We start from the raw sequence: 21,514 nt of genomic DNA, 5'->3' as shown, positions 1-21,514 counted from the left end.
GCCTGCTTATGCCACATACTTCATGTCATGGCAACATCTATGGGCAGCACTGCCCAGCGCACAGCTGTTGCAAACGTTTCGTTGTGATTGCGCAAAGCAAGAAGAAGAGACGCGCACGTTTTATTTTATTTACAAAACTTCATTAATATTCCTTGAATTTCTGACACAAATGCGCAAAAATGGTGGATAATATAACGCTGAATGTGAATTCCAGGCCAGCGGCCCAGAAAAAACAACAAGTGAGTGACTGCCACTGGGCTAAATATGTAATTTCATATATTGTTTCTCTTATTTTCAGCGAGGGCCTTTGCAATCCGTCAAAAAACGTGCACAAAAATCTGAGGATTTTGACTTTACATTTAATGCAGAGAAGCCCAAAGTCAAGGCGATTGTGGTGAGAAGAAAGGCGGCTTCCACAAAAGTGGGAACCACGAATTCTGGGCCCTCCAATGCCACGAATTCTACAGCATCTGCAAGTTCAGTGCCTTCTACTCCTTCAGTTTCTTCCACCAATTCTTCAAAACCGGCTCTTTCTTCCTCTGCTAAAGCTGATATATCCTCCGGAGATCTGATGTTTAATGTTAGCACTTCGAAACCACCTGCCAAAAACATTGTGGGTGATGATTTCATGCTGAATGTGACCACAAAACCTGTCGTAATCACGCAAAAAGCCAAGCCAAAAATCACAAGAGCTGAAAGATTGGGCAAGAAACAGAAACAGGGTAAACCCGTGGTCAAGCTCAGCGATGAGCAGCTCACGCGGGCCTTGAAAAACCACAGAAAGCCCCAGAATCCCAACCAAATGCCAAGGGCAGGGGACATTTTCCGGGCTCAAATGGAGGAGGAGCGGAAAAAGAAGAGACGGGAAGAGGCAGGAGAAGATGAGGAATCCAGCGGAGATGAGGAGAAAGCAAAGCACAAGTCAACAAAAATATCCACTAAAGATTTGCCAGGAAAGACAGCTGGAAAACGAAAGAAGTCATTAGATTCCGATGAAGGATCAGCTGAATCCGGTCAAGAATCAGCAGAGGGTGATGAGGAATCCTCACCAGAATCGAAAAGACCCCAGCCATCGCGAGAGACCACCAAAAAGCCAACGAAAACCCCATCAAAAACTGGGGAAACCTCAACCAACAACCGTTTTCGCACCAAGAAGATAGGTCTCTTCGACCAAAGCGATGTGGAGGCACTCAAGCAACTGGGCCAAAGAGCTGTGAAGCCCGTCAAGGAGACCATATTTACGGGGTCCAAAATATCCACCCTGGGACTCCATCCACATGCCGTCAAGAACCTGGAGGATCTGCTCAGCATTCGAGAGCTAACCAGCGTGCAGCAGAAAACGATACCTGAGGTGCTGCAGGGCAAAGATGTGCTCGTGCGTTCGCAGACGGGCTCCGGAAAAACCCTGGCCTATGCCTTACCTTTGGTGGAAATGCTGCAAAAGCAGCAGCCCAAGATTCAGCGCAAAGATGGCGTGCTGGCCCTTGTGATTGTGCCCACAAGGGAGCTGGTGATCCAGACGTACGAGCTCATCCAGAAGCTGGTCAAGCCCTACACCTGGATTGTGCCCGGGAATTTACTGGGCGGCGAGAGCAGGAAAAGCGAGAAGGCCAGACTTAGGAAGGGCATCAACATACTGATAGGCACACCTGGTCGTCTGCTGGATCACCTGCTGCACACGGTCTCCTTCAAGCTCACCAAGCTGCAGTTCCTCATACTGGACGAAGCAGATCGGCTGCTGGAACTGGGCTACGAGCGCGATGTGAAGCAGTTGGTGGAGGCCATTGACAAGCAGCGTGCGGAGTGCGAGGACAAGGATCTGCCGCAGCTGCAAAGAATGCTCCTGAGTGCCACACTGACCTCGCAGGTCCAAGAACTGGCCGGTCTGACCCTTAGGAATCCCCTGTACATCGACAACAGCGATGAGGCGGCGAGTGCGGCCCTGAAGAGCAAGGATGGCTACCAGAAGGAGACCATCGAGGCCTTGTTGGAGGTGGACGACGGACTGGGCGAGTACCAGGAGGATGTGACGGGTGTGCTGAGTATTCCCGACAACCTGCAGCTCAGCTATGTGGTGGTGCCGCCCAAGCTGCGTCTGGTGGCTCTGTCTTCGCTGCTGGCCAAGGAAGTGGACGCCAGTCCGAAGGAGTTCAAGGCGATTGTGTTCATGAGCACCACGGAGATGGTGAACTTTCATCACGACATGCTGAACGAGGCGTTGACCAAGCGAATCCTGGACGAGGATGACGAGGAGGAGGAAGGCGATTCGGATGGGGATTCGGACACGCCACTGCTGCAGGGTCTGCGTTTCTTCAAGTGAGTCGGATTTGGAGTTTCAGTGCCTGATGATGCCCTTACTATCCTCCCTATTCTCCCACAGATTGCATGGCTCCATGACGCAGACGGAACGACAGGGCGTTTTCCGTGGCTTCCGCGATTGCGCCAGCTGCGTCCTGCTGGCCACCGATGTGGTGGGCCGTGGCATCGATGTGCCCGACATAAAGCTGGTGGTGCAGTACACGCCGCCGCAAACCACCGCCGATTTCGTCCACCGCGTGGGTCGAACGGCGCGGGCGGGTCGAAAGGGACGAGCTGTGCTCTTTTTGGCACCCAGCGAGGCGCAGTTCGTGCGGCATCTGGAGAAGAAGCGCATTCGCATCCAGCAGGGCGACATGTACGCCTACCTGCAGACCCTGCTGCCCAAGGACGACGAGGCCAGGACGGTGCAGGAGGCGGCCTCCAACCTGCAGCACAAGTTCCAGACGCTGCTCGAGGACGATCGCGAGCTGCACGACAAGTCCTGCAAAGGTAGGTCCTTTTAAGTCATTCAACTGTTTGAAAATCATGCTAAACTCATATAAAAGAACTGCATGTATCGATTTGTTTTCCATTTTATTAAGCTTCTGCAGGCCGATCGTTCCTATATGTATTTGTATTCTAAATCAACAAAAGGTTTTTATATGTTTCTATGACATAGTAAAAAACATGGACATAAAAATATAAATTTAGAGGTTTGTCACTTAGAAATTGGGGTCCAATGAGCTCTAGAATTGCAGTTTTTTGAACAAGGTTTTAAATTATTTCCACATCAAGAATATTAACTTCAATCAATGACATTTAAGCGTTCGATTAACACAGGAACCCGTTTTTTTTTTTCTTGTTTAAATTAGACTATACTGACCCGAATTGACCCTTCCTCATCCCGAACCATTGGATGAGTTCCCATGGCACTTACTTTTCCAATTGCCCCGACTCTGATCGTTGGACAAACTAGCAATTTAATCCTTTCACCAAAGAACATTAACTTTGTAATTACGATTTTTTTACAACACTGCGGAGGGTGAAGAGAAAAAAGCAAAACACACAAACGCTCTCCTATTTTTCCAATTATAAGTTGGAAGCCGGAGCCACGCCCCCGCTCTTTTGGCCGCCCCCCATGCCCAGTTATCATCCACGGGGCAGCGCGCGTTAAAAACACAAAAATTATTTCATATTTGAAGTTAATTTCGATTGCGTGTCAAATGAATCCCCCTCCGCCTCTCTCGGCGACCTCCAACCACCCACCGCAACCCAACGCCCACCACCCTCATCCGTCATCGCGGCAAGTGACCACCAGCAACTTCTTTCATCGCCTGATCCTTTTTTCTGCCTCCAGTTATTTCCACATTTTATTTTATTTGCCTTTCAAAACGGTGGTGGGAGCAGCTACCCCGTGGAAAATATCAACAAGGGTATATTACTTTCGAGCAATGCATTTGTACCCTTCAAAATAATTATTTTATGGAGAAATTCTTAAATCGAATTCGTTTTCAGCATTCAAAATAGTTGTTACCTCAAGAGAGTCTATGTATATAACATTTATTGCTTAAAAACTAACTTTTTAAACCATTAGATTATTTATTATACATTTGTTTGTAAAGCTAACTTTCTAACTATCTTAATGAAATGATATTTCATTAGTTTACTTTTTAGTAATGACTTTCTTAAAATTCAGTTTTTGTTATAAAAGATTATAAATTGTATTTGGATTAGACTGATTATCGTGTTTAAAGTAACTGGCTTCTATTCCCAATAAAATCCTTTTACAAGGTATCTGCTTGTCTGCCAGATGGCAATTTCCTTACTATCCTGCTGAACTTGTAATTGCAGCGTTGGAAAGGCTATGAAAAAAAGTTAATTAGATGTTACCAAGGCGCGTTTGAAGGGTTGAGAAAATCCAGACGATGTTTTTCCCCATTTTCCTGCGATTGAAACATAAAGGACATAAAGGAGTGGCAGGCAAGTGGAAACGATTCTAATCGAAAAGAGGCACCCAAAATGAATCATAAATGGGGTAAAGGCACCCAAAAACGGGCAATGATAGTGGAAGAACTCCTTTGATGGCTGATGGCGACTCGAAACAGGAAACGGAAACTGAGCGAAATATCGCAAAACAATGGCAAAACAGCAAGATAAATAAAGCATAAAGGATATATATAAGGCGGGGAGAGTCGAGAGTCGGTCAAAATGGCAACGCAAATTGCACTTAAGCGCCGAGTCAAGCGTCAAGACAGGAAGCCACTTGGCAAAACTTAAGAGCAGAGCAGCCAAAATGCCAGGATGCCCGACAGAGACGGCAATAGCCGGGGCCGAAAGAGACAGGGAGATACGTACACCCGGAATGGGAAAAATGTCCAGGAGGATGCAGTTTTCTACTGCTACTGCTCTGCTGCGTCCAATCAAAAAGCCATTAAAAAGTATTACGCTTGAACAAAACTGTACAAAGCAGCAGATAAAAGGCAGCCAGAAAAGGACAGCAAGTCGGGCGGTAGAAAGAGACGGGTAGTGCGGAGACAAACAAGAGAGGACAGAGAGGGAAGAACATCTGCGACTTGCATTGCATCGGTAATTGAAACAATTTTCAACTCGGAATTCACTTTTTGTCTTCAGGCGGCTTTTTAAACTTTCAGTAGCTTGCGCTACAGTGCGTTTCAAAGCTGTAAGACAAAGGTACGGGAAGTGTAAAAGATACAACTAAAATTATGTTACAAACTTTTTAAAATATGAATATTAATATTTCTTAAATGAATTTTAAGTGTTTCTGTAAATCAGATGACTTAAATTTTGACATCATAGTTTTTTATTTAATGGTATGCTGAAACCATTAAAAATCCTTTAACAATATTAATCCATATTTAAATAACAGTTATTCTCAAATAACAGAATTCAAATGGAGTCCCTCAATTTGTTGATATATCTCTCCCCAAAAACATCTGTTTTTAAATGCAGGATAATCCGCTGACATCCACTCTGATCCTCATAGTTCCCTTTTGACTTACAATCATTTTTGGCGTATTTAATGGTATATTTTCGCTGGCTTACCCCGGCTATTCCATTGTGTCGCATATTATCCCGCTGAAAAGAGTTCTGCTAATGCCTTTCACAACTAAGCCCCTGATGGCCCATAAGACCCCCGCACTCGGGCGACACCCCCGATTAGCTCTGCGGTGGGTATCAAGTGAGGAAAGCCCACCGAGAGCCCTTCGTTTTGGGGGTTGGGAAATGGCAATGGCAATGGGTGGACTGAAAAACAATCACAACAATTTGCCACGCCTACACAAACCGCATGGACACGCGCTGAAGAAACCACCCGGCGAAGCACCCACTCCTGAATTCAGAAAATCCAGAGAAAACCACCGAGACAATGGCATAAAAAGCCATTTTGTGCGGCTTCTGCGGTGGATTCCGTATTTCGTACTCTGCCGTCCGCACTCCGCACTCTCCCCCCGAATGACATTTATTTTATTCGCCACTTCCGGCTGGCAGACGTCTCTAAACATCCGCTGCCGTCATACTTTTTGTTTGCCTAATGTCTGCCACTTGGCCGTAATCGCATTTGCGGCAATTAAGCCAGGACCAGAGTCAGAGTCAGAGCCAGAAAGCCCAGGGCTTGACTTCGAGACTTTGGTCCCCGAAAAAGGACATGCGGGTGCAGAAAGGACGGCTGCGAGTTAATTGCCGGGGCAGGAACGTCTTTGCATTCATCTCTGCCGGGCCTGCTCCTGCCACTCCTCCTCCGTTTCCTGATTTCGCTCGCCGGGATCTGGAGTTCATTTCGAAGTTATCCTGGCCTTGTCCGGGAGCTGGAGGATTCGGTGTGTGTGGCCGGGATCTGCGGTTCTTTGGCAGTCAATTGTAAAGTCCTGGGAACGGAAGTTTATTAAAGCTAATTTAGTGGCTCACTATGTGATGAATAATACATTCTGGGTTAGATCTGTCATTTAAAAGATAATACTGAAATAGTGGTTGTTTTAAATGCATTTAAAACGTTAAGTAAAGAGCACTTCATTAATTTTTATATATAGTGGCTTATAAATAATAAGCATTAAAACCGTACTCGGAAAGTTAGTTAAAGTTTAAAGTTTCAATATTTAATTTAACTATTTAGAAAAAAGCATGATTAATTACATATTTACTAACTGATCTGTACGTATTATTGTAACAAAATGATAAAAATAATGTTTTTACAAAAAATTTACTACAAATTACTTTAGTACTTTTCAAACTATTTTAGCTTGTTTTCAAGAACTTTAATAACAAACGGGTTCGAGCAGAAAAATGTAGGTATCATTAGGTTTCTTATATAAAAGCAAAACAAGTTGTTCTTTTTGTAGTTAAAGACTCAATATTATATTTAAATTTTTAACCAAAATCTTTGGCATTCGGGGATATCCTCAGAAAGGATACACCGCTCCCCGCGACTCTCACTCGCATCTGTCTCGTTTCGTTTGGGAAGTGGCCTTCTTTGAGCATTTGCATTGCATTTTTCATTTCACATCGCATTTACATATCCCATTCCGCCGGGCGAGATGCTTATCGGGGTAACAATTGCGGTCCTGAGTGGCTCTGCTCCGTTGGTAATTTGATATCATTGTTGTATAATTTGGAATTGCCTGGCATAAGTGCTGCGTAATTAGCAAGGACATGCCCACAACAGCGAACCACAAGCGTGTACACATACAATGTATCCCTTCGCACACAATGCCCGTGTCTATTGTGGATGTGAAATCCTTTGCTGACACTGCTCATTTGTCATTTTAACAAATTTATTTTGTAATGAATGCGGCTCACACACACATGGCTCACACACAGACACACACACTGAGACACACATGCGCCGGCACTTAAGCCAAGACATCAATTAATTCTAAAGGCATTAACATCTCCGCTTCTCCCCTCCCCTTCCCTTCCCGCCCGCAGCCTTTGTCTCCTGGATGAAGTTCTACTCGACGTTTCCCAAGGAGCTGAAGCCCATCTTCAACGTGCGCATCGCCCACATGGGCCACTTCGCCAAGAGCTTCGCCCTCAAGGAGGCGCCCTCCAAGTTCGCCCCCAGCACGCCGCCCCCAAGGCGGCCCCGCCCACCAACCGACTGACCTACACGGAAAGGTAAGCGATCGAGATCGAGATTGAGAAACTATATTTTCTAGAAATATAATATAATGTTAGTTTACAAATGTTTGTTTTTTATTTATTTTAAATGCAGTTCAAATAACATATACAAAAATATATATACATGTTTAGAATTCTAAAGCTTAATAAGCTCTCAAACTTTGAAATAGTTATTGGTTTTAGGTTTAATTCGAAATCTAAAACAAAACACTAAGACTTGTCGAATTCAAGGTACTACATGGAAATCATGTAGTTTATGGGAGCACCATATATTTAAATATTTAATATTAAAAATGTTACAATTTAATTTGTCAGAAACGCAGATAGAAGCAATAAAAAGGTTGATTATTAAGTATGAAGGTTATAATTCTAATAATATAAATAAAATATAAAAGATCAGTAAGACAGAACAAAATAAGAGCAATATAAATCGGTTAATTGATAAGTAATGAACTGAGTTGTTGCTTGGGCTTACTGCATTTCAACTATTCAACTTGGCAACTATTCCGATTAGTTTATTTGTAATTGAATAATTCTCACTGTCATCTTATTGTTTTCTTGCAGAGATCCCGAGAAGATTCAGGCCCAGAAGCGGGCCAAGCGGCGATTCACGACGACGGTCAGCGGCGAAGTGCGTCAGTTGAATCAGCGGGACGGAGGAGCGCCGGAAGTCGATCGACGGAAGCCAGGACCTCAAGGATCAAGAGGAGGCTTCGTGGGAGGAGGAGTGGGACGCAGCAGCTTCATGAAGAGCCTGAGCAAATCGAGGACCCTGAATATATCCGAATTCGACAGCGGATTGCCGGCAGTGGGACCGGCAAAGCGGCGCAAGCAGGCGTAGGAAAAGGACTTTCAGTGGGAGGATTAGAAGGACTTGGAGGAGGAGGAGGAGGAACTACGGTCCGGATGGAGTTCGGAGCACTTTGCGGCACTTTATGCGCGCCATTTTGCCTGTCCGCTGTGCCTGCTCAAGCATTTAATCGAAAAGAAAATTGCTCCATATATATTATATATAAATATATATATATATATCTAAGTAAAAATCTAAGAAAACCCAAGGAGATGCGCTCATAAAAGTTTCATTTTTCTCAACTTTTAAGCCCGGACGTCCTGCGGGAAAAGTTGTGGCCGCCTGCCAGCATATTTTAAGCTTCCTTTTTATTTTTTCCCTACTGTTTTTCCTTTTTTTTTTTTTTTTTGCTTTTTGATTACTCGCCGTAATATGTCCGTTCATTTTTTGTGTGGGAAATATTAGAAATCCATTTTCCGCTCACTGCAGATTCATTCAGTTTTGAAAATGTCACCAGTGGCGGCGGGGGGTCAGAGGTCGGCACGTGTTGGCTTTTTATGCAACTGAAGCGCATAATTTGTTGGACAAGGCATAAATAAATATCGGATACATATAAACACTGTACAAACGATTTTTTTTCCGATCCAGGACACGTGGCTGAATCGCAGTTGCGGGGCCGTAAGCGTAGGGTATTATGGCCCTTAATTGCGCCCTCTCGATGGGATTGAAAGGCCCCTAATTAGACGGTCAGCGATTGATTTTTAATTAGGCCACTGGCCCACGCCCACGTCTATATGTCACTCAAAGTCAAAGTCAATCAAGCGTGAGCCATCGAACCGCCGTCGATTCCTAATTACGTGCGAGTGTCAACATATGAAATAATATTTTGGTATAAATGCGTCCATTAAAAGGAAACCCCCACTTCTCGGGGTGGTTATGTCAAGAGAAATGGGGTCCACTTGAGTGGAGGACTTGCGGTCAGGCGATTCCGGGAGGTGAATGTGGTGGCGAATGACTGGCTGGAAAACAGGCTTTGATCTGTTAATCGGGCGTTCTTACCAAAATTAATACAAATACATTGGCTTAATATGCTTTAATCGCATAATTAAATGTCAAGTTCAAATTTCCTTAATTCTAAATTGTATCATTTTTCTTTATTTATTTTTTTAATAAAACGAATTTTAGATTTTTATAAAACTCAAATACAAATTGATTTACTGACATTATTTTGAGACAAAAACTTTTAGGTTCCAAAGTATTATAAATCAAAATAAAACGATCAATATAGAACTACTTCCCAAGTTGTGTAAGCTTAAGTTAAAGAAGATAGTATATAGAGATTAAATATGAAATTTATGTATATATTAAATAGTTTGATTTTAGTTTATATACTTGAAAATAAGTTAATATTAATGATATTACTTTGCTTTGATCACCTTATGCGATTGCCGTCCACTTAACGCTCACCAATCGCGTAACGTAACCAATACTTTGGGAAACCAAACCAACAACTAGCACGAATAATTGTCACTTAGCAGGGGGCAATCCCGCAAACCCCCTCCCTCCCCACACCCATGGAAAACCCCACCCATTTATAGCTCCACCCAGTTGTCAACGCTGTGGGCCACATTAGAGTTGTCCTTTTGCCAGACGGAAAAAATGCTGACAGCTGTTTTGGGTCGTACTCGCTGTCGAAAAGCCCTCCCCCCATGCCCTTACCCCCTTCTATTTCAATAAAAGGGATCTAAAAAAAATAGGAAAATGGGGGAGGTCCAAAAAAAAACATGCAACATTTGCACCTGACCAACCAAGCAACAAAGGGCATTGTTAGTGCGCCACTACAACTTTATTACCACCCCCAGGACACAGATCTCCAATCGAGTGGAGGATTTTAATTTACCCTAATGCGTCTATAATTCGAGCCATTAGTGCAATCACATTAGCAATTTTCCGCGGCCAACCCTTTGCCGGCTGAGAGGGTGGTGAAAAGCCACTTTTCCCGAGATCCTGGCAGCAGGAACTGATCCAATTAGATCGGTCTTAATCATACATGCGAACACTGGGCTCAAATCAATCGAAAGTCTGGAGGGGATTACCAACAGATGTTGCCTGTTAGCCGGTTTTTCGGGGTTATATTATATATAGTGGCCACATTTTGTCTTGTAGTTATCCTTCTGTTCCAAAGAAAATCGTGTATTATATATTTACTCTTTTAATTAACAACAATATACATTACTTATTAAATATTTATTCAATCGTTTTAACTTAAAACTTTTAGGGGTTGTTAACGTTTTATTATTTTTTGAATTTTATTATTTATATTATCCTAGGTAAAATTAAATGTTATCTTTTCATTTAAATATTATATTACCCACTCAAGTTTGGTGTGTTTTACAATACAATTAAAGGCTTTATACAGCTTGGGTTATAAAAATATGAAAAAAATAGGCCTATAGCTTATTTCTTAAGCAGTTTCTTTAATTTGAATCCCTTTCTGCTTCTGTTCTACGCATTCGGAGCATGCAACTGGTAAGGCAAACCATCCCAGTCTCATTTTTATCCATCGTCGCCTCGCGTTAAAACCCAATTAATTTTGACGCTCAACTGGGGCGGTATTTCGTGGGTACTGAAAGATCATCTGTCATCTCCTTGAGATCTCGAGTGCTGTTCCTCTGGTGACCTCCAGTGGGGCGGCCACAACCGCTGCAACTGCACCGCCGTGGCAAAAAGTCCCTAATTGTTTGCATTTGCGTTGCAATTTAGCTGAAATCTCGCCTCTTGGCCAAATTGTCTTTAAATTGGCAGTTGGCGCTGAGCCTCATAAATCCAAGCAGCACCAGGTCTCGTCTTTTTCTGCCTTTTTAGCCCCTACCCGTTCTTATTGGAGAAGTATTGTTACCCTGCAAAAATTTTTTAGGTGGGGTATACTGGAAACCCATCTTTCGAAAATTTGGAAAGGGGTAACATCATTGAAAACGACGAAATATCGACCAAAAAAAAAATTTAACTAAAAACACAGATTTTTAGGGAATCAAACCGCGATGATTTTAAGGTATGCCACTTTGAAATCGGATGTCTGTAAGAAAAGTTATGAGCTTAGAAGTGCAGATTTTGGGCACTTTTCTGCAAACCCATTTTTTGTAAATTTGGAAAGGGGTAACATCATTAAAAATGACGAAATATCGACCCAAAAAAAAAAATTGAACTAAATACACAGATTTTTAGGGACTTAAGCCACGATCATTTTGAAGTATGCCACTTTGAAATCGGATGTCTGTAAGAAAAGTTATGAGCTTAGAAGTGCAGTTTTTCGACACTTTTCCGCAAACCCATTTTTCGTAAATTTGGAAAGGGGTAACATAATTAAAAATGACGAAATATCGACCCAAAAAAAAAAATTTAACTAAAAACACCGATTTTTAGGGAATCAAACCACGATGATTTTAAGGTATGCCACTTTGAAATCGGATGTCTGTAGGAAAAGTTATGAGCCTAGAAGTGCAGTTTTTGGACACTTTTCCGCAAACTCATTTTCCGCAAAATTTGGAAAGGGGTAACATCGTTGAAAATGACGATTTATCGATCCAAAAAAAAAAATTTAACTAAAAACACAGATTTTTAGGGAATAAAACCACGATGATTTTAAGGTATGCCACTTTGAAATCCGATGTCTGTAGGAAAAGTTATGATCTTAGGAGTGCAGATTTTGGGCACTTTTCTGCAAACCCATTTTTCGTAAATTTGGAAAGGGGTAACATCATTAAAAATGACGAAATATCGACCCAAAAAACAAAATTTAACTAAAAACACAGATTTTTAGGGAATTAAACCACGATCATTTTGAAGTATGCCACTTTAAAATCCGATGTGTGTAGGAAAAGTTATGATCTTAGGAGTGCAGATTTTGGGCACTTTTCTGCAAACCCATTTTTCGTAAATTTGGAACATCATTAAAAATGACGAAATATCGACCAAAAAAAAAAAATTTAACTAAAGAAGCAGATTTTTAGGAAATTAAACCACGATCATTTTGAAGTATGCCACTTTAAAATCCGATGTCTGTAGGAAAAGTTATGAGCCTAGAAGTGCAGTTTTTGGGCACTTTTCTGCAAACCCATTTTTCGTAAATTTGGAAAGGGGTAACATAATTAAAAATGACGAAATATCGACCCAAAAAAAAAAAAATTAACTAAAGAAGCAGATTTTTAGGAAATTAAACCACGATCATTTTAAAGTATGCCACTTTGAAATCGGATGTCTGTTAGAAAAGTTATGAGCCTAGAAGTGCAGTTTTTGGGCACTTTTCTGCAAACCCATTTTTCGTAAATTTGGAAAGGGGTAACATAATTAAAAATGACGAAATATCGACCCAAAAAAAAAATTTAACTAAAGAAGCAGATTTTTAGGAAATTAAACCACGATCATTTTGAAGTATGCCACTTTAAAATCCGATGTCTGTAGGAAAAGTTATGAGCCTAGAAGTGCAGTTTTTGGGCACTTTTCTGCAAACCCATTTTTCGTAAATTTGGAAAGGGGTAACATAATTAAAAATGACGAAATATCGACCCAAAAAAAAAAAATTAACTAAAGAAGCAGATTTTTAGGAAATTAAACCACGATCATTTTAAAGTATGCCACTTTGAAATCGGATGTCTGTAGGAAAAGTTATGAGCCTAGAAGTGCAGTTTTTGGGCACTTTTCTGCAAACCCATTTTTCGTAAATTTGGAAAGGGGTAACATAATTAAAAATGACGAAATATCGACCCAAAAAAAAAAATTTAACTAAAGAAGCAGATTTTTAGGAAATTAAACCACGATCATTTTGAAGTATGCCACTTTAAAATCCGATGTCTGTAGGAAAAGTTATGAGCCTAGAAGTGCAGTTTTTGGGCACTTTTCTGCAAACCCATTTTTCGTAAATTTGGAAAGGGGTAACATAATTAAAAATGACGAAATATCGACCCAAAAAAAAAAATTTAACTAAAGAAGCAGATTTTTAGGAAATTAAACCACGATCATTTTGAAGTATGCCACTTTAAAATCCGATGTCTGTAGGAAAAGTTATGAGCCTAGAAGTGCAGTTTTTGGGCACTTTTCTGCAAACCCATTTTTCGTAAATTTGGAAAGGGGTAACATAATTAAAAATGACGAAATATCGACCCAAAAAAAAAAAATTAACTAAAGAAGCAGATTTTTAGGAAATTAAACCACGATCATTTTAAAGTATGCCACTTTGAAATCGGATGTCTGTTAGAAAAGTTATGAGCCTAGAAGTGCAGTTTTTGGACACTTTTCGGCAAACCCATTTTCCGAAAATTTGGAAAGGGGTAACATCATTAAAAATGACGAAATATCGACCCAAAAAAAAAATTTAACTAAAAACACAGATTTTTAGGGAATCAAACCACGATGATTTTAAGGTATGCCACTTTGAAATCGGATGTCTGTAAGAAAAGTTATGAGCCTAGAAGTGCAGTTTTTGGACACTTTTCGGCAAACCCATTTTCGAAAATTTGGAAAGGGGTAACATCATTAAAAATGACGAAATATCGACCCAAAAAAAAAAATTTAACTAAAAACACAGATTTTTAGGGAATTAAACCACGATCATTTTGAACTATGCCACTTTGAAATCGGATGTCTGTAATAAAAGTTATGAGCCTAGAAGTGCAGTTTTTGGACACTTTTCGGCAAACCCATTTTCCGAAAATTTGGAAAGGGGTAACATCATTAAAAATGACGAAATATCGACCCAAAAAAAAAAATTTAACTAAAAACACAGATTTTTAGGGAATCAAACCACGATGATTTTAAGGTATGCCACTTTGAAATCGGATGTCTGTAAGGAAACTTATGAGCCTAAAAGTGCAGAAAAATTACGAAAAATCGGCCAACAAAAAAAAAACCAAAGTGAAAATGCAGAGTTTTAGAGAATTGAATCAGAAAAGTTATGAGCTTGGAAGTGCAGGTTTTATGTAAATTTTCTCCCAGGGTTTTGAATTAAAATTATAATAATGATGATTATCGGGGAAAAAATATATAAATTTGTATATTTTAAAGGGTATTAATTTGTCTATACTTTACTTTTGAGTGGTTTTCCTTTTCATTCAAGCCAACCAGCGGAAGTACCGCTTGGTGAGTTTGTCCAGCCGGCGGCCGATCCGCCAGAGCATCGGTACTATAGCTCACTCTATAGCGTACTGCCATGGGGCATCGTTGGCGGTCAGCGGTCCTCTGAAATATGCCCATACCCAAACCCAAACCGAAACCCAAACCCGAAGTCAGTATCCAGACTCAGCTGCGGTCGCAAATTATCAACAAATTAGAGTTTTCGTCGAAGGAGCCGGGCTCGCGGGTCCCGAGTCATTTGGTTTGATTTGATTTCATTTGCTCGCATGTCTCGTTGTCATTTCGGGCTGGGATTGGGATTGGGGATCCTCTGGGCTCTTTCAGATCTTTTGGATCTTTCAGATCTTTCGGATCCTTTTCGGGGCCCATTTCTCAGCGCCGAGCTGCGTTTTATGGGACGCCGCTGGTAAAGTGATTTCTTCAACGCTTTGTTAGCGCAGCGGATTGATGCGGCTGTCATTAGCCGATTTCGTTTTCGGCCTAAACGGGTCCCAAGATATAGCCACCCCGTCGTATCCGTATGGCTTGCTAAATGCGTTTTTAACGTGCTTTTAATTGCCACCCCCCGCCCTCTCTTCCCCGGCCATTCAGTTCGCCTCGCCGGGCAAATTAAATCAAATTGAAACTAATTAACATAAATAAATTTACACAAATCCAATCGCAATATGCCTCGTTACAGGCCTTCACACTTTCCGCTTCACTGAAGGAGGAGGTTTTGGAGTTCGAGGGATTGGGATTGCGATTGGGATTTACTGGGTGACATTCGCAAGCGACAACTGTCAAATTGGACAAGTTGCATTTGCAAATAAATAGACGGGCACTCGTTCAAACGGAAACGGAAGCTGACGACCCACGAATCCCGGCATTTTCCAGGGGGTGGCTATTGGCCAGGGGTGGGGGGCCAAAGCGGGAGGGGGAGGGGAGTCGACTTAACAGAGAGGGGTTACAACGGGTTTTCAGGGGGCCAGAGGGAGGCTGTGTTAGCTGTGCTTCGACGCTTGCGCTTAAAGTTTTTAGGCGCTATGAAATTAATTGGATTTGCCTGTGGCGAGGCCATCCGTGCACAGTGGTGCAAAATCGAACAGAAAGATGGCCAATAACATTCTAAAGAAATATCGAAGTACTTGGTTATTAAATTAAGTTCTTCGGAAATTTATTTTAAATATATTAAGACATGTAATTAAGCTCTTTGAAAATTTAGTATACAAAAATGAAGCTGCTTTTAAATAACAAGTTTAATAGTGCCTTATTAATTATTTATGTGATATAGTTAAAACTTATACTATTACAAATCTGAGACACCCCAAGAATCTAAATATTTATTTGAATATATACTTGTTTAAATTGTAGTTAAATAAACACAAAATAATGGCTAAAGGTCAAGAATCGTTGTTTTAGTATTTCATCTAATCATCATTAAACCTAATTGAAGTGAAACCCCACAAATAATTTGTTTGTTTTATAGAATGGAGTTGCTATTTGTGCACTTTTGAAGATTCCCCCCGAATCTGCAAGTGGATCTACTGTTCCTGCTGGCCACGCGGCGTATGCGCAATGTAACCCGGGTCCAATGTCACCCAAAATCCACCCAATCCACCCAATCCACCCACTTGCCAGCTCGCCAGCTCTCCGGCTCAGTTATTTACTGCTTTATTTGCGGTCTTGTCAAAGCAATCAACACAGTCAGAGCGTGTCCTTTTTCCTGCCTGTGGCCCAAAAGGTGGTGGCTTTTATTTACTTGTCTGGCGAGTCCTTGTTGGCTCCGCTGGGTTTATTTGTAGAATGATTTTTCAATAATTTATGTATGACGCTGGGTGGTGGGGTGGTTGGGTGGCACTTGATTTAATGTGCGGGGTGTTACTTTCAACACCCTCCAATCACAATAATAACAGCAGCGCAGAGCACTATTGACTGGCGCTGTGACAATGCAATTATAAATGGTGACAAAATAATTTCCGCTGCGTGATTTTTATGACAGTTGTTCACCGTACGGGTGGCATTGGCATTCTGCTCCGCTGACCGCCGACCGCCGACCGTCGTCGTCAGTGAATTAAATCAGAATTAAATAGTTTCGGTATTCCTTGGGCCGGCATTTCAGCATTTCAAATGCCAATTTAATGACCATAATTGGTTAGGATGCGGTCGAAGGGCATAATTCGAGCTCATCCTTTGCCCGGTTTCCTGTCCAGTGTGGGTGCCTGTGCCTCTGCGATCCTTTCAAGGGCTTCCCACAGTCAAGGCTGTGGCACATGAAATCATAATTCCAGGGCAACGTCTCGCGAATTCATAAGAGCTTGTCATTTGTGGCACGCAATCGTATTGCGTTATAATTGGAAATTGGAAATTGCCATAAAATGGCAAAAGGAGAAATAAAATATTAAAAGGCAGCATTGACTTTGGCATTTCTGTTTTCCCGGCCTTGTGAACTCTATTAAATTGAATGGGCATCGTGATCAGGTGAAAAATAACGTTGCAGGATATATTAAATCAAATTATCATGCGGGCATTGAACCTTGATTCTTTGCTATTAAAGTTTGGTCAATGAAAATACATTAATTCAATTCAATTTTATTTTTTATGTTTTAGTAAATACGTTTTTTTGTTATATTATTAAGACTATCAGTCATTTTTTTCTTTTCTTTGCTTCTCACGTTAATCTTAATAAATTATATATTTAAAATACTGAACTGCAACATAGCAATATAGCTTTATGCTTATAGAAACCAAAAAGATGAACACCAAGTTAAAAATTCGCCAATGTCAGAACTTATATACACTAAAAAAAACATACCAAACCAATCTTAATAATTTCGGTTTATGGAACCAAGCGATTGTTATCGTATAATATTCAAAGTTTTAGCTCGAATTTAACCGATCAGATTGGCCGGCAAACGCTTTTCACAGCTGAACAACTGCCCGTGTCCTTTTTCCATCGCTCCTGGCCTAATCCTGCGACAAGGAATCCCAAATTCCAAATTAAAACATTTGTTGCCATTTTCTATCGGCGGCCAGCCATCTCAATTTGTCAATGGTTCGAAGGATTAAAATGCGGCAAGAAAAGTGTATACAAACGGGGATTTGGCGCTTATCAGCGATGCTGGAAAAGGACATCGAGGGCATCGAGGACTCGATGAATTTGTCACATTAGGGCCGGCATATGTGAGAGCGGGCTCCGGTGATAAGATCCAACCCATCTGATCCTCACTCTGTTTTTGTAAAATCTCTAAAAACTCCGCTACCGTTTTTCACTTGGGGTGATTTTGCTTTTCCGGTGGTGGAAAGTGGCAGGGAAAATATTGTTGTTGCCAGCGTAATTGGCAGGATATTAGCAGGATAGCAGGGGTTGTCCTGCGGCCCAGTCAAGGGATTACGTCGGGCATTATGAGCAAATTAAGTGTGAAGTGGCATTTGGGATTTATCCCGGGCACTAAGCGCTTTAAAATCGGAAAAGGAAAAACTAACAGAACAAACAGTACGCACAAAAGGTGTCACATGTCAAGCACTCCGAGTCACTCGGAATCGGCACAAAAACAAACTAACACTTAACCCCAAGAAAGGACCTCCCCGTCTCCCTCCTCCTCCCCCCCACCACCACTTCCATATACGCCCACTCAAGGACGAGCTTATCATTTACACTTAACGCTCGGCCGTTCGGCACGTGCCGCTGCATTATTAACCGCAAAATGCTCATAAAGGATCAATTTGTGCGCACACGTGTCCAGGATAATGCACATAAATCAAAGCAACGGCTGCCAAATGGACAAAGACGATGACAGTCCGCGGATTCAGTCCACCCACTGCACTTGGGCCCAAGGATATGCAGTTTAGAGCGGCCCAAGGAAGCCATTAGAAATGCAAAGGATTCCGGCCACGGGTGTGTGAACCACCGGAAGTAACCGAGATTTATGGTCTCGCAAAGGACAGCGGCGGTTACACCTCTCGGAAGCCTATTCAATTTCCAGCCGAAAAGATAAATGGTTCAAATTTGTCACACATTTCGTTATTTTTAATTTTCTTAATTTTATTCCAAGCTTTGTTTGAATGGCAATGGATTTGTAATTTTCCCACAAGTGGAACGATGGATGCTAATCCTTTTTATTTTTATTGTTATATTGATCAGGATCTACAGGCTTGAATGCCAATGCGATTGGACCAAAGTGTAAAATATTGTTGTTAAAATTGTTATGTTATTAACCCGAACTATGGGACGTAAAAAAATCATTTCCAATTTAAGCTTACCGATTTAATTAAATTGAATTTTATAAGAAGACTTTTTTTATTACAACAAAATCCTCTTTCGATTTAAATTCGAAGGCTTTAAGCATCTGGAGGGCCCTCGCCAAATAATTTGCATAACTACAGCCGACGAAGGCATATAAATCTGCTATATGCTTTCTATTTAACTTTTACTAAAGACTTCCGACACATTTCTGCGCCGGCCAATTTGCCAGGCGATTCCCCGGACCCCCTGCACCCCTCTGCACCCCCCGGAGCGACGGTTTTCCCCGGATTCCCTGGCCTGCAGCCGCTTTCAACACCTACACACCAGTGGCTCCCAGGCCCGATTGCATTGAGATGGCGTGACTGGGCTCCATTTGGGCCGAAACCCCGGGAAAGTGGCCCAGAGTGGCCGGCCCGATTGTCTGCGTCCCTCGAGGCTTGTAACTTATCTAAATGCACACAATTATTGAATATAATCGCCGACAGAAGAGGTGAACGCCAAGGGACCGAAAACAAACATGTGAAATTTTTGCATGCCGCCTTTTAGGCGTTCCTGCGCTTCGCAAAATGGGGAAAAGTTAAAAAAAAACCGCTTTTGAAATGCTCTGATCTAGGAAAGCCCTTTAGATTAATAATAATATAGATAATTGAGATAATTTTCAAATTTATCGGATCATTTCCACCATTTCTATTTAGTAAAATTTCAAATTTAAGTTTAGAAAGTACTTTTGTTAAATGTAAAACAACAGCCTCACAAATATCAAGAATATATAGATCGAAGGGCAAGTATTATTTACCATAGGTATAGGAAAATAACTTCCTTGAAATTTAAAAAAGGTAATTTTCTTCTTCAGAAATAGCCAGCCAAATTTGTTTTATTAAGACATGATGACAGCCGATTTAATTGGCAAAAAAACGGAATTAATAATCTCGGCTTGCAGAATTATCCCAACAAAGCGATTGGAGCAGCGCAGAGAACAACAAACATTTTGCAATTATCAGGCAAATATTTATTTAAGCGCAATTATCTGAACACGAGTAAAAAAAAAAAACGACAGATAAAACCGGGTAAAATCAAATGAAAAACCCAACTTGCTGGCAATTAAGCGCAATTTCCGTTCCCTGTCAAATGATTATTTAAAATGCAATCTATATATACGAATCGGAGTGGGCGAGGGTTAATAGTTAATGCAGCAATGGCAAAATGTGACAAATTATACAGAACGGAGATTAACCCCCCGAACCATTTGTTACAAGAATCGGGATCGGAAAAAATCAGAATAAAATTAAATAGGCAGTAAAAAAGCAGCCACTTGTTAATGGCATATGTCCAGTGTCACTCGCTCAGAAATCAACAAAAAGCGAAAAAAAAACACGAATGGAAATAAAAAAGAATCAAAGGTAAAAAACCGGAGTGCAAATTAAATGCAAACAAAGTTGATTTCCCATTCCTGCGAGCATAAACTTTTAATTTCGTTTTCCCTTTATTTGTAAATTACACATTTCGCTGAACGAAAATTGCAGATGGAAAGTGCAGGTGAGTGGGTGAAGGGTGGGCGGTGGGTGGTTTGAGGAGCTGGCCACATCCGTTCGCAATTTTTGGGGGGAAAATCCGCGAATCGTGGGCGTTCTTCCGGTCCGCTCGTCCAGCCCCACGCTTTCTGCCCTGTGTTTATCCGGCGAATTTCGAGTTTTCAAGGGAAATAAGGTTGAGAGGAATGAGATATGTGTGGCGAAATAATTATACAAAATCAATACTGCAATGGGGTGAAACATAAAGCCATTTTGGGAGTTTAACAAAAATGATAACTACTTTTTTTTGGTTTTATCACTAGATCTTTTTTTTTAACATATGTAATTCATTCCTAATCACTTTTTATCTTGTTCCGAAAATCTTTTGCTATTTATTTTATTTTATTAATTACACTTAAAACCAAGAAAAGGGTATACATAGTTGTATTTTTTTATGTATAATTTATTTATTATTTCTACTATTTTTTAGCTTACAATACTTAAGATATCAAATTTATCGTTATCTTAAATATAATAAATAATAATCATTACATTCAGATACCGAGCTATTCAAATAAAGTACATTTTATAGCATTTCTTGTTGTTTATCGAATTTCCGTGATATCTCCGCCCCTTTGAATTATCCACCCTGATCTGCTGATTGGCTGCTTAAGCGAATTGTGGTGGCTGGAGATGTGCAGAGGATGTGGATGCTGGTCCACCCACAAAAATGTGCGGCTAATTGGATGTCTATATGCGAGGATGGCGGCATGTGTGGCAGGTACTTTGACAGTCGGCGCCTGATTTCCATGCAAATTGGTTACAGCACAGTAAGCAGGCAATATTTCTGCTTCATTTCATAAATGCGTCCGGGGTCGACTCCTCCAGTCCTCCAGTCCTCCAGTCCTTTAGTCCTCCAGTCCTCAATTCCCCAATGGCTGCCTCTTTCCAGCTCTTTGGATTCGATGAGTTTGCATATCAAACGCCTGATGATGTGTCTTTAATTTATACATGAACTCGCAGCCAATTTCGTGTTCTCTTACGAAGTTTATAAACGAGTAGCTGCCGAATTAAAAAGACGGAAAATCATATACATTAAGGAAATCATATCTCTGAAGTCGATTATAAACTAGATATCCATATAAACTACTAAGGTGTTTTCCAAGAATTTTTCCTGTCACTTTTCCAGTACCTCTGCAAAATGGTTATTGTTTTCACTGCTGGTTATAATTAGCACACATCTGAATAAACTGAAACTGAAATAGCGGTCGTGTTTAATTGAGTGGGACGGCGATAGCGGAGTGAAAGAGATCGGGCGAGCGGTACGTGCAGTTTCTGTTCTCCGTTCTCCGTTCTCTGTTTTGTGTCATTTGTCTTTAATGAACGGTTGCCCGCTGGCCAGCGCCGTGTTGTTGTCATTTCAATGTCCTA

General features: G+C 41.2%; 1 protein-coding gene across 1 annotated transcript; it reads left to right on the top strand.

Moving 5' to 3' along the window:
• Window positions 1-96: 96 nt before the first annotated feature.
• LOC108045280 (probable ATP-dependent RNA helicase CG8611) lies at window positions 97-9,311 on the top strand. The gene is given in 6 exon segments (XM_017124556.2): window positions 97-239; window positions 299-2,316; window positions 2,381-2,808; window positions 7,240-7,368; window positions 7,371-7,428; window positions 7,996-9,311. Coding segments are annotated over 6 exon segments (2,970 nt in total). The 5' UTR covers window positions 97-179; the 3' UTR covers window positions 8,273-9,311.
• The last annotated feature ends 12,203 nt before the right edge of the window (window positions 9,312-21,514 follow it).

Source organism: Drosophila rhopaloa, unplaced genomic scaffold, assembly GCF_018152115.1.
Source record: "Drosophila rhopaloa isolate 14029-0021.01 unplaced genomic scaffold, ASM1815211v1 contig_3, whole genome shotgun sequence".
NCBI lineage: Eukaryota > Metazoa > Arthropoda > Insecta > Diptera > Drosophilidae > Drosophila > Drosophila rhopaloa.
The sequence above is the reverse complement of the archived record's forward strand: the minus strand, read 5'-3'. Positions and strand labels throughout refer to the sequence as shown.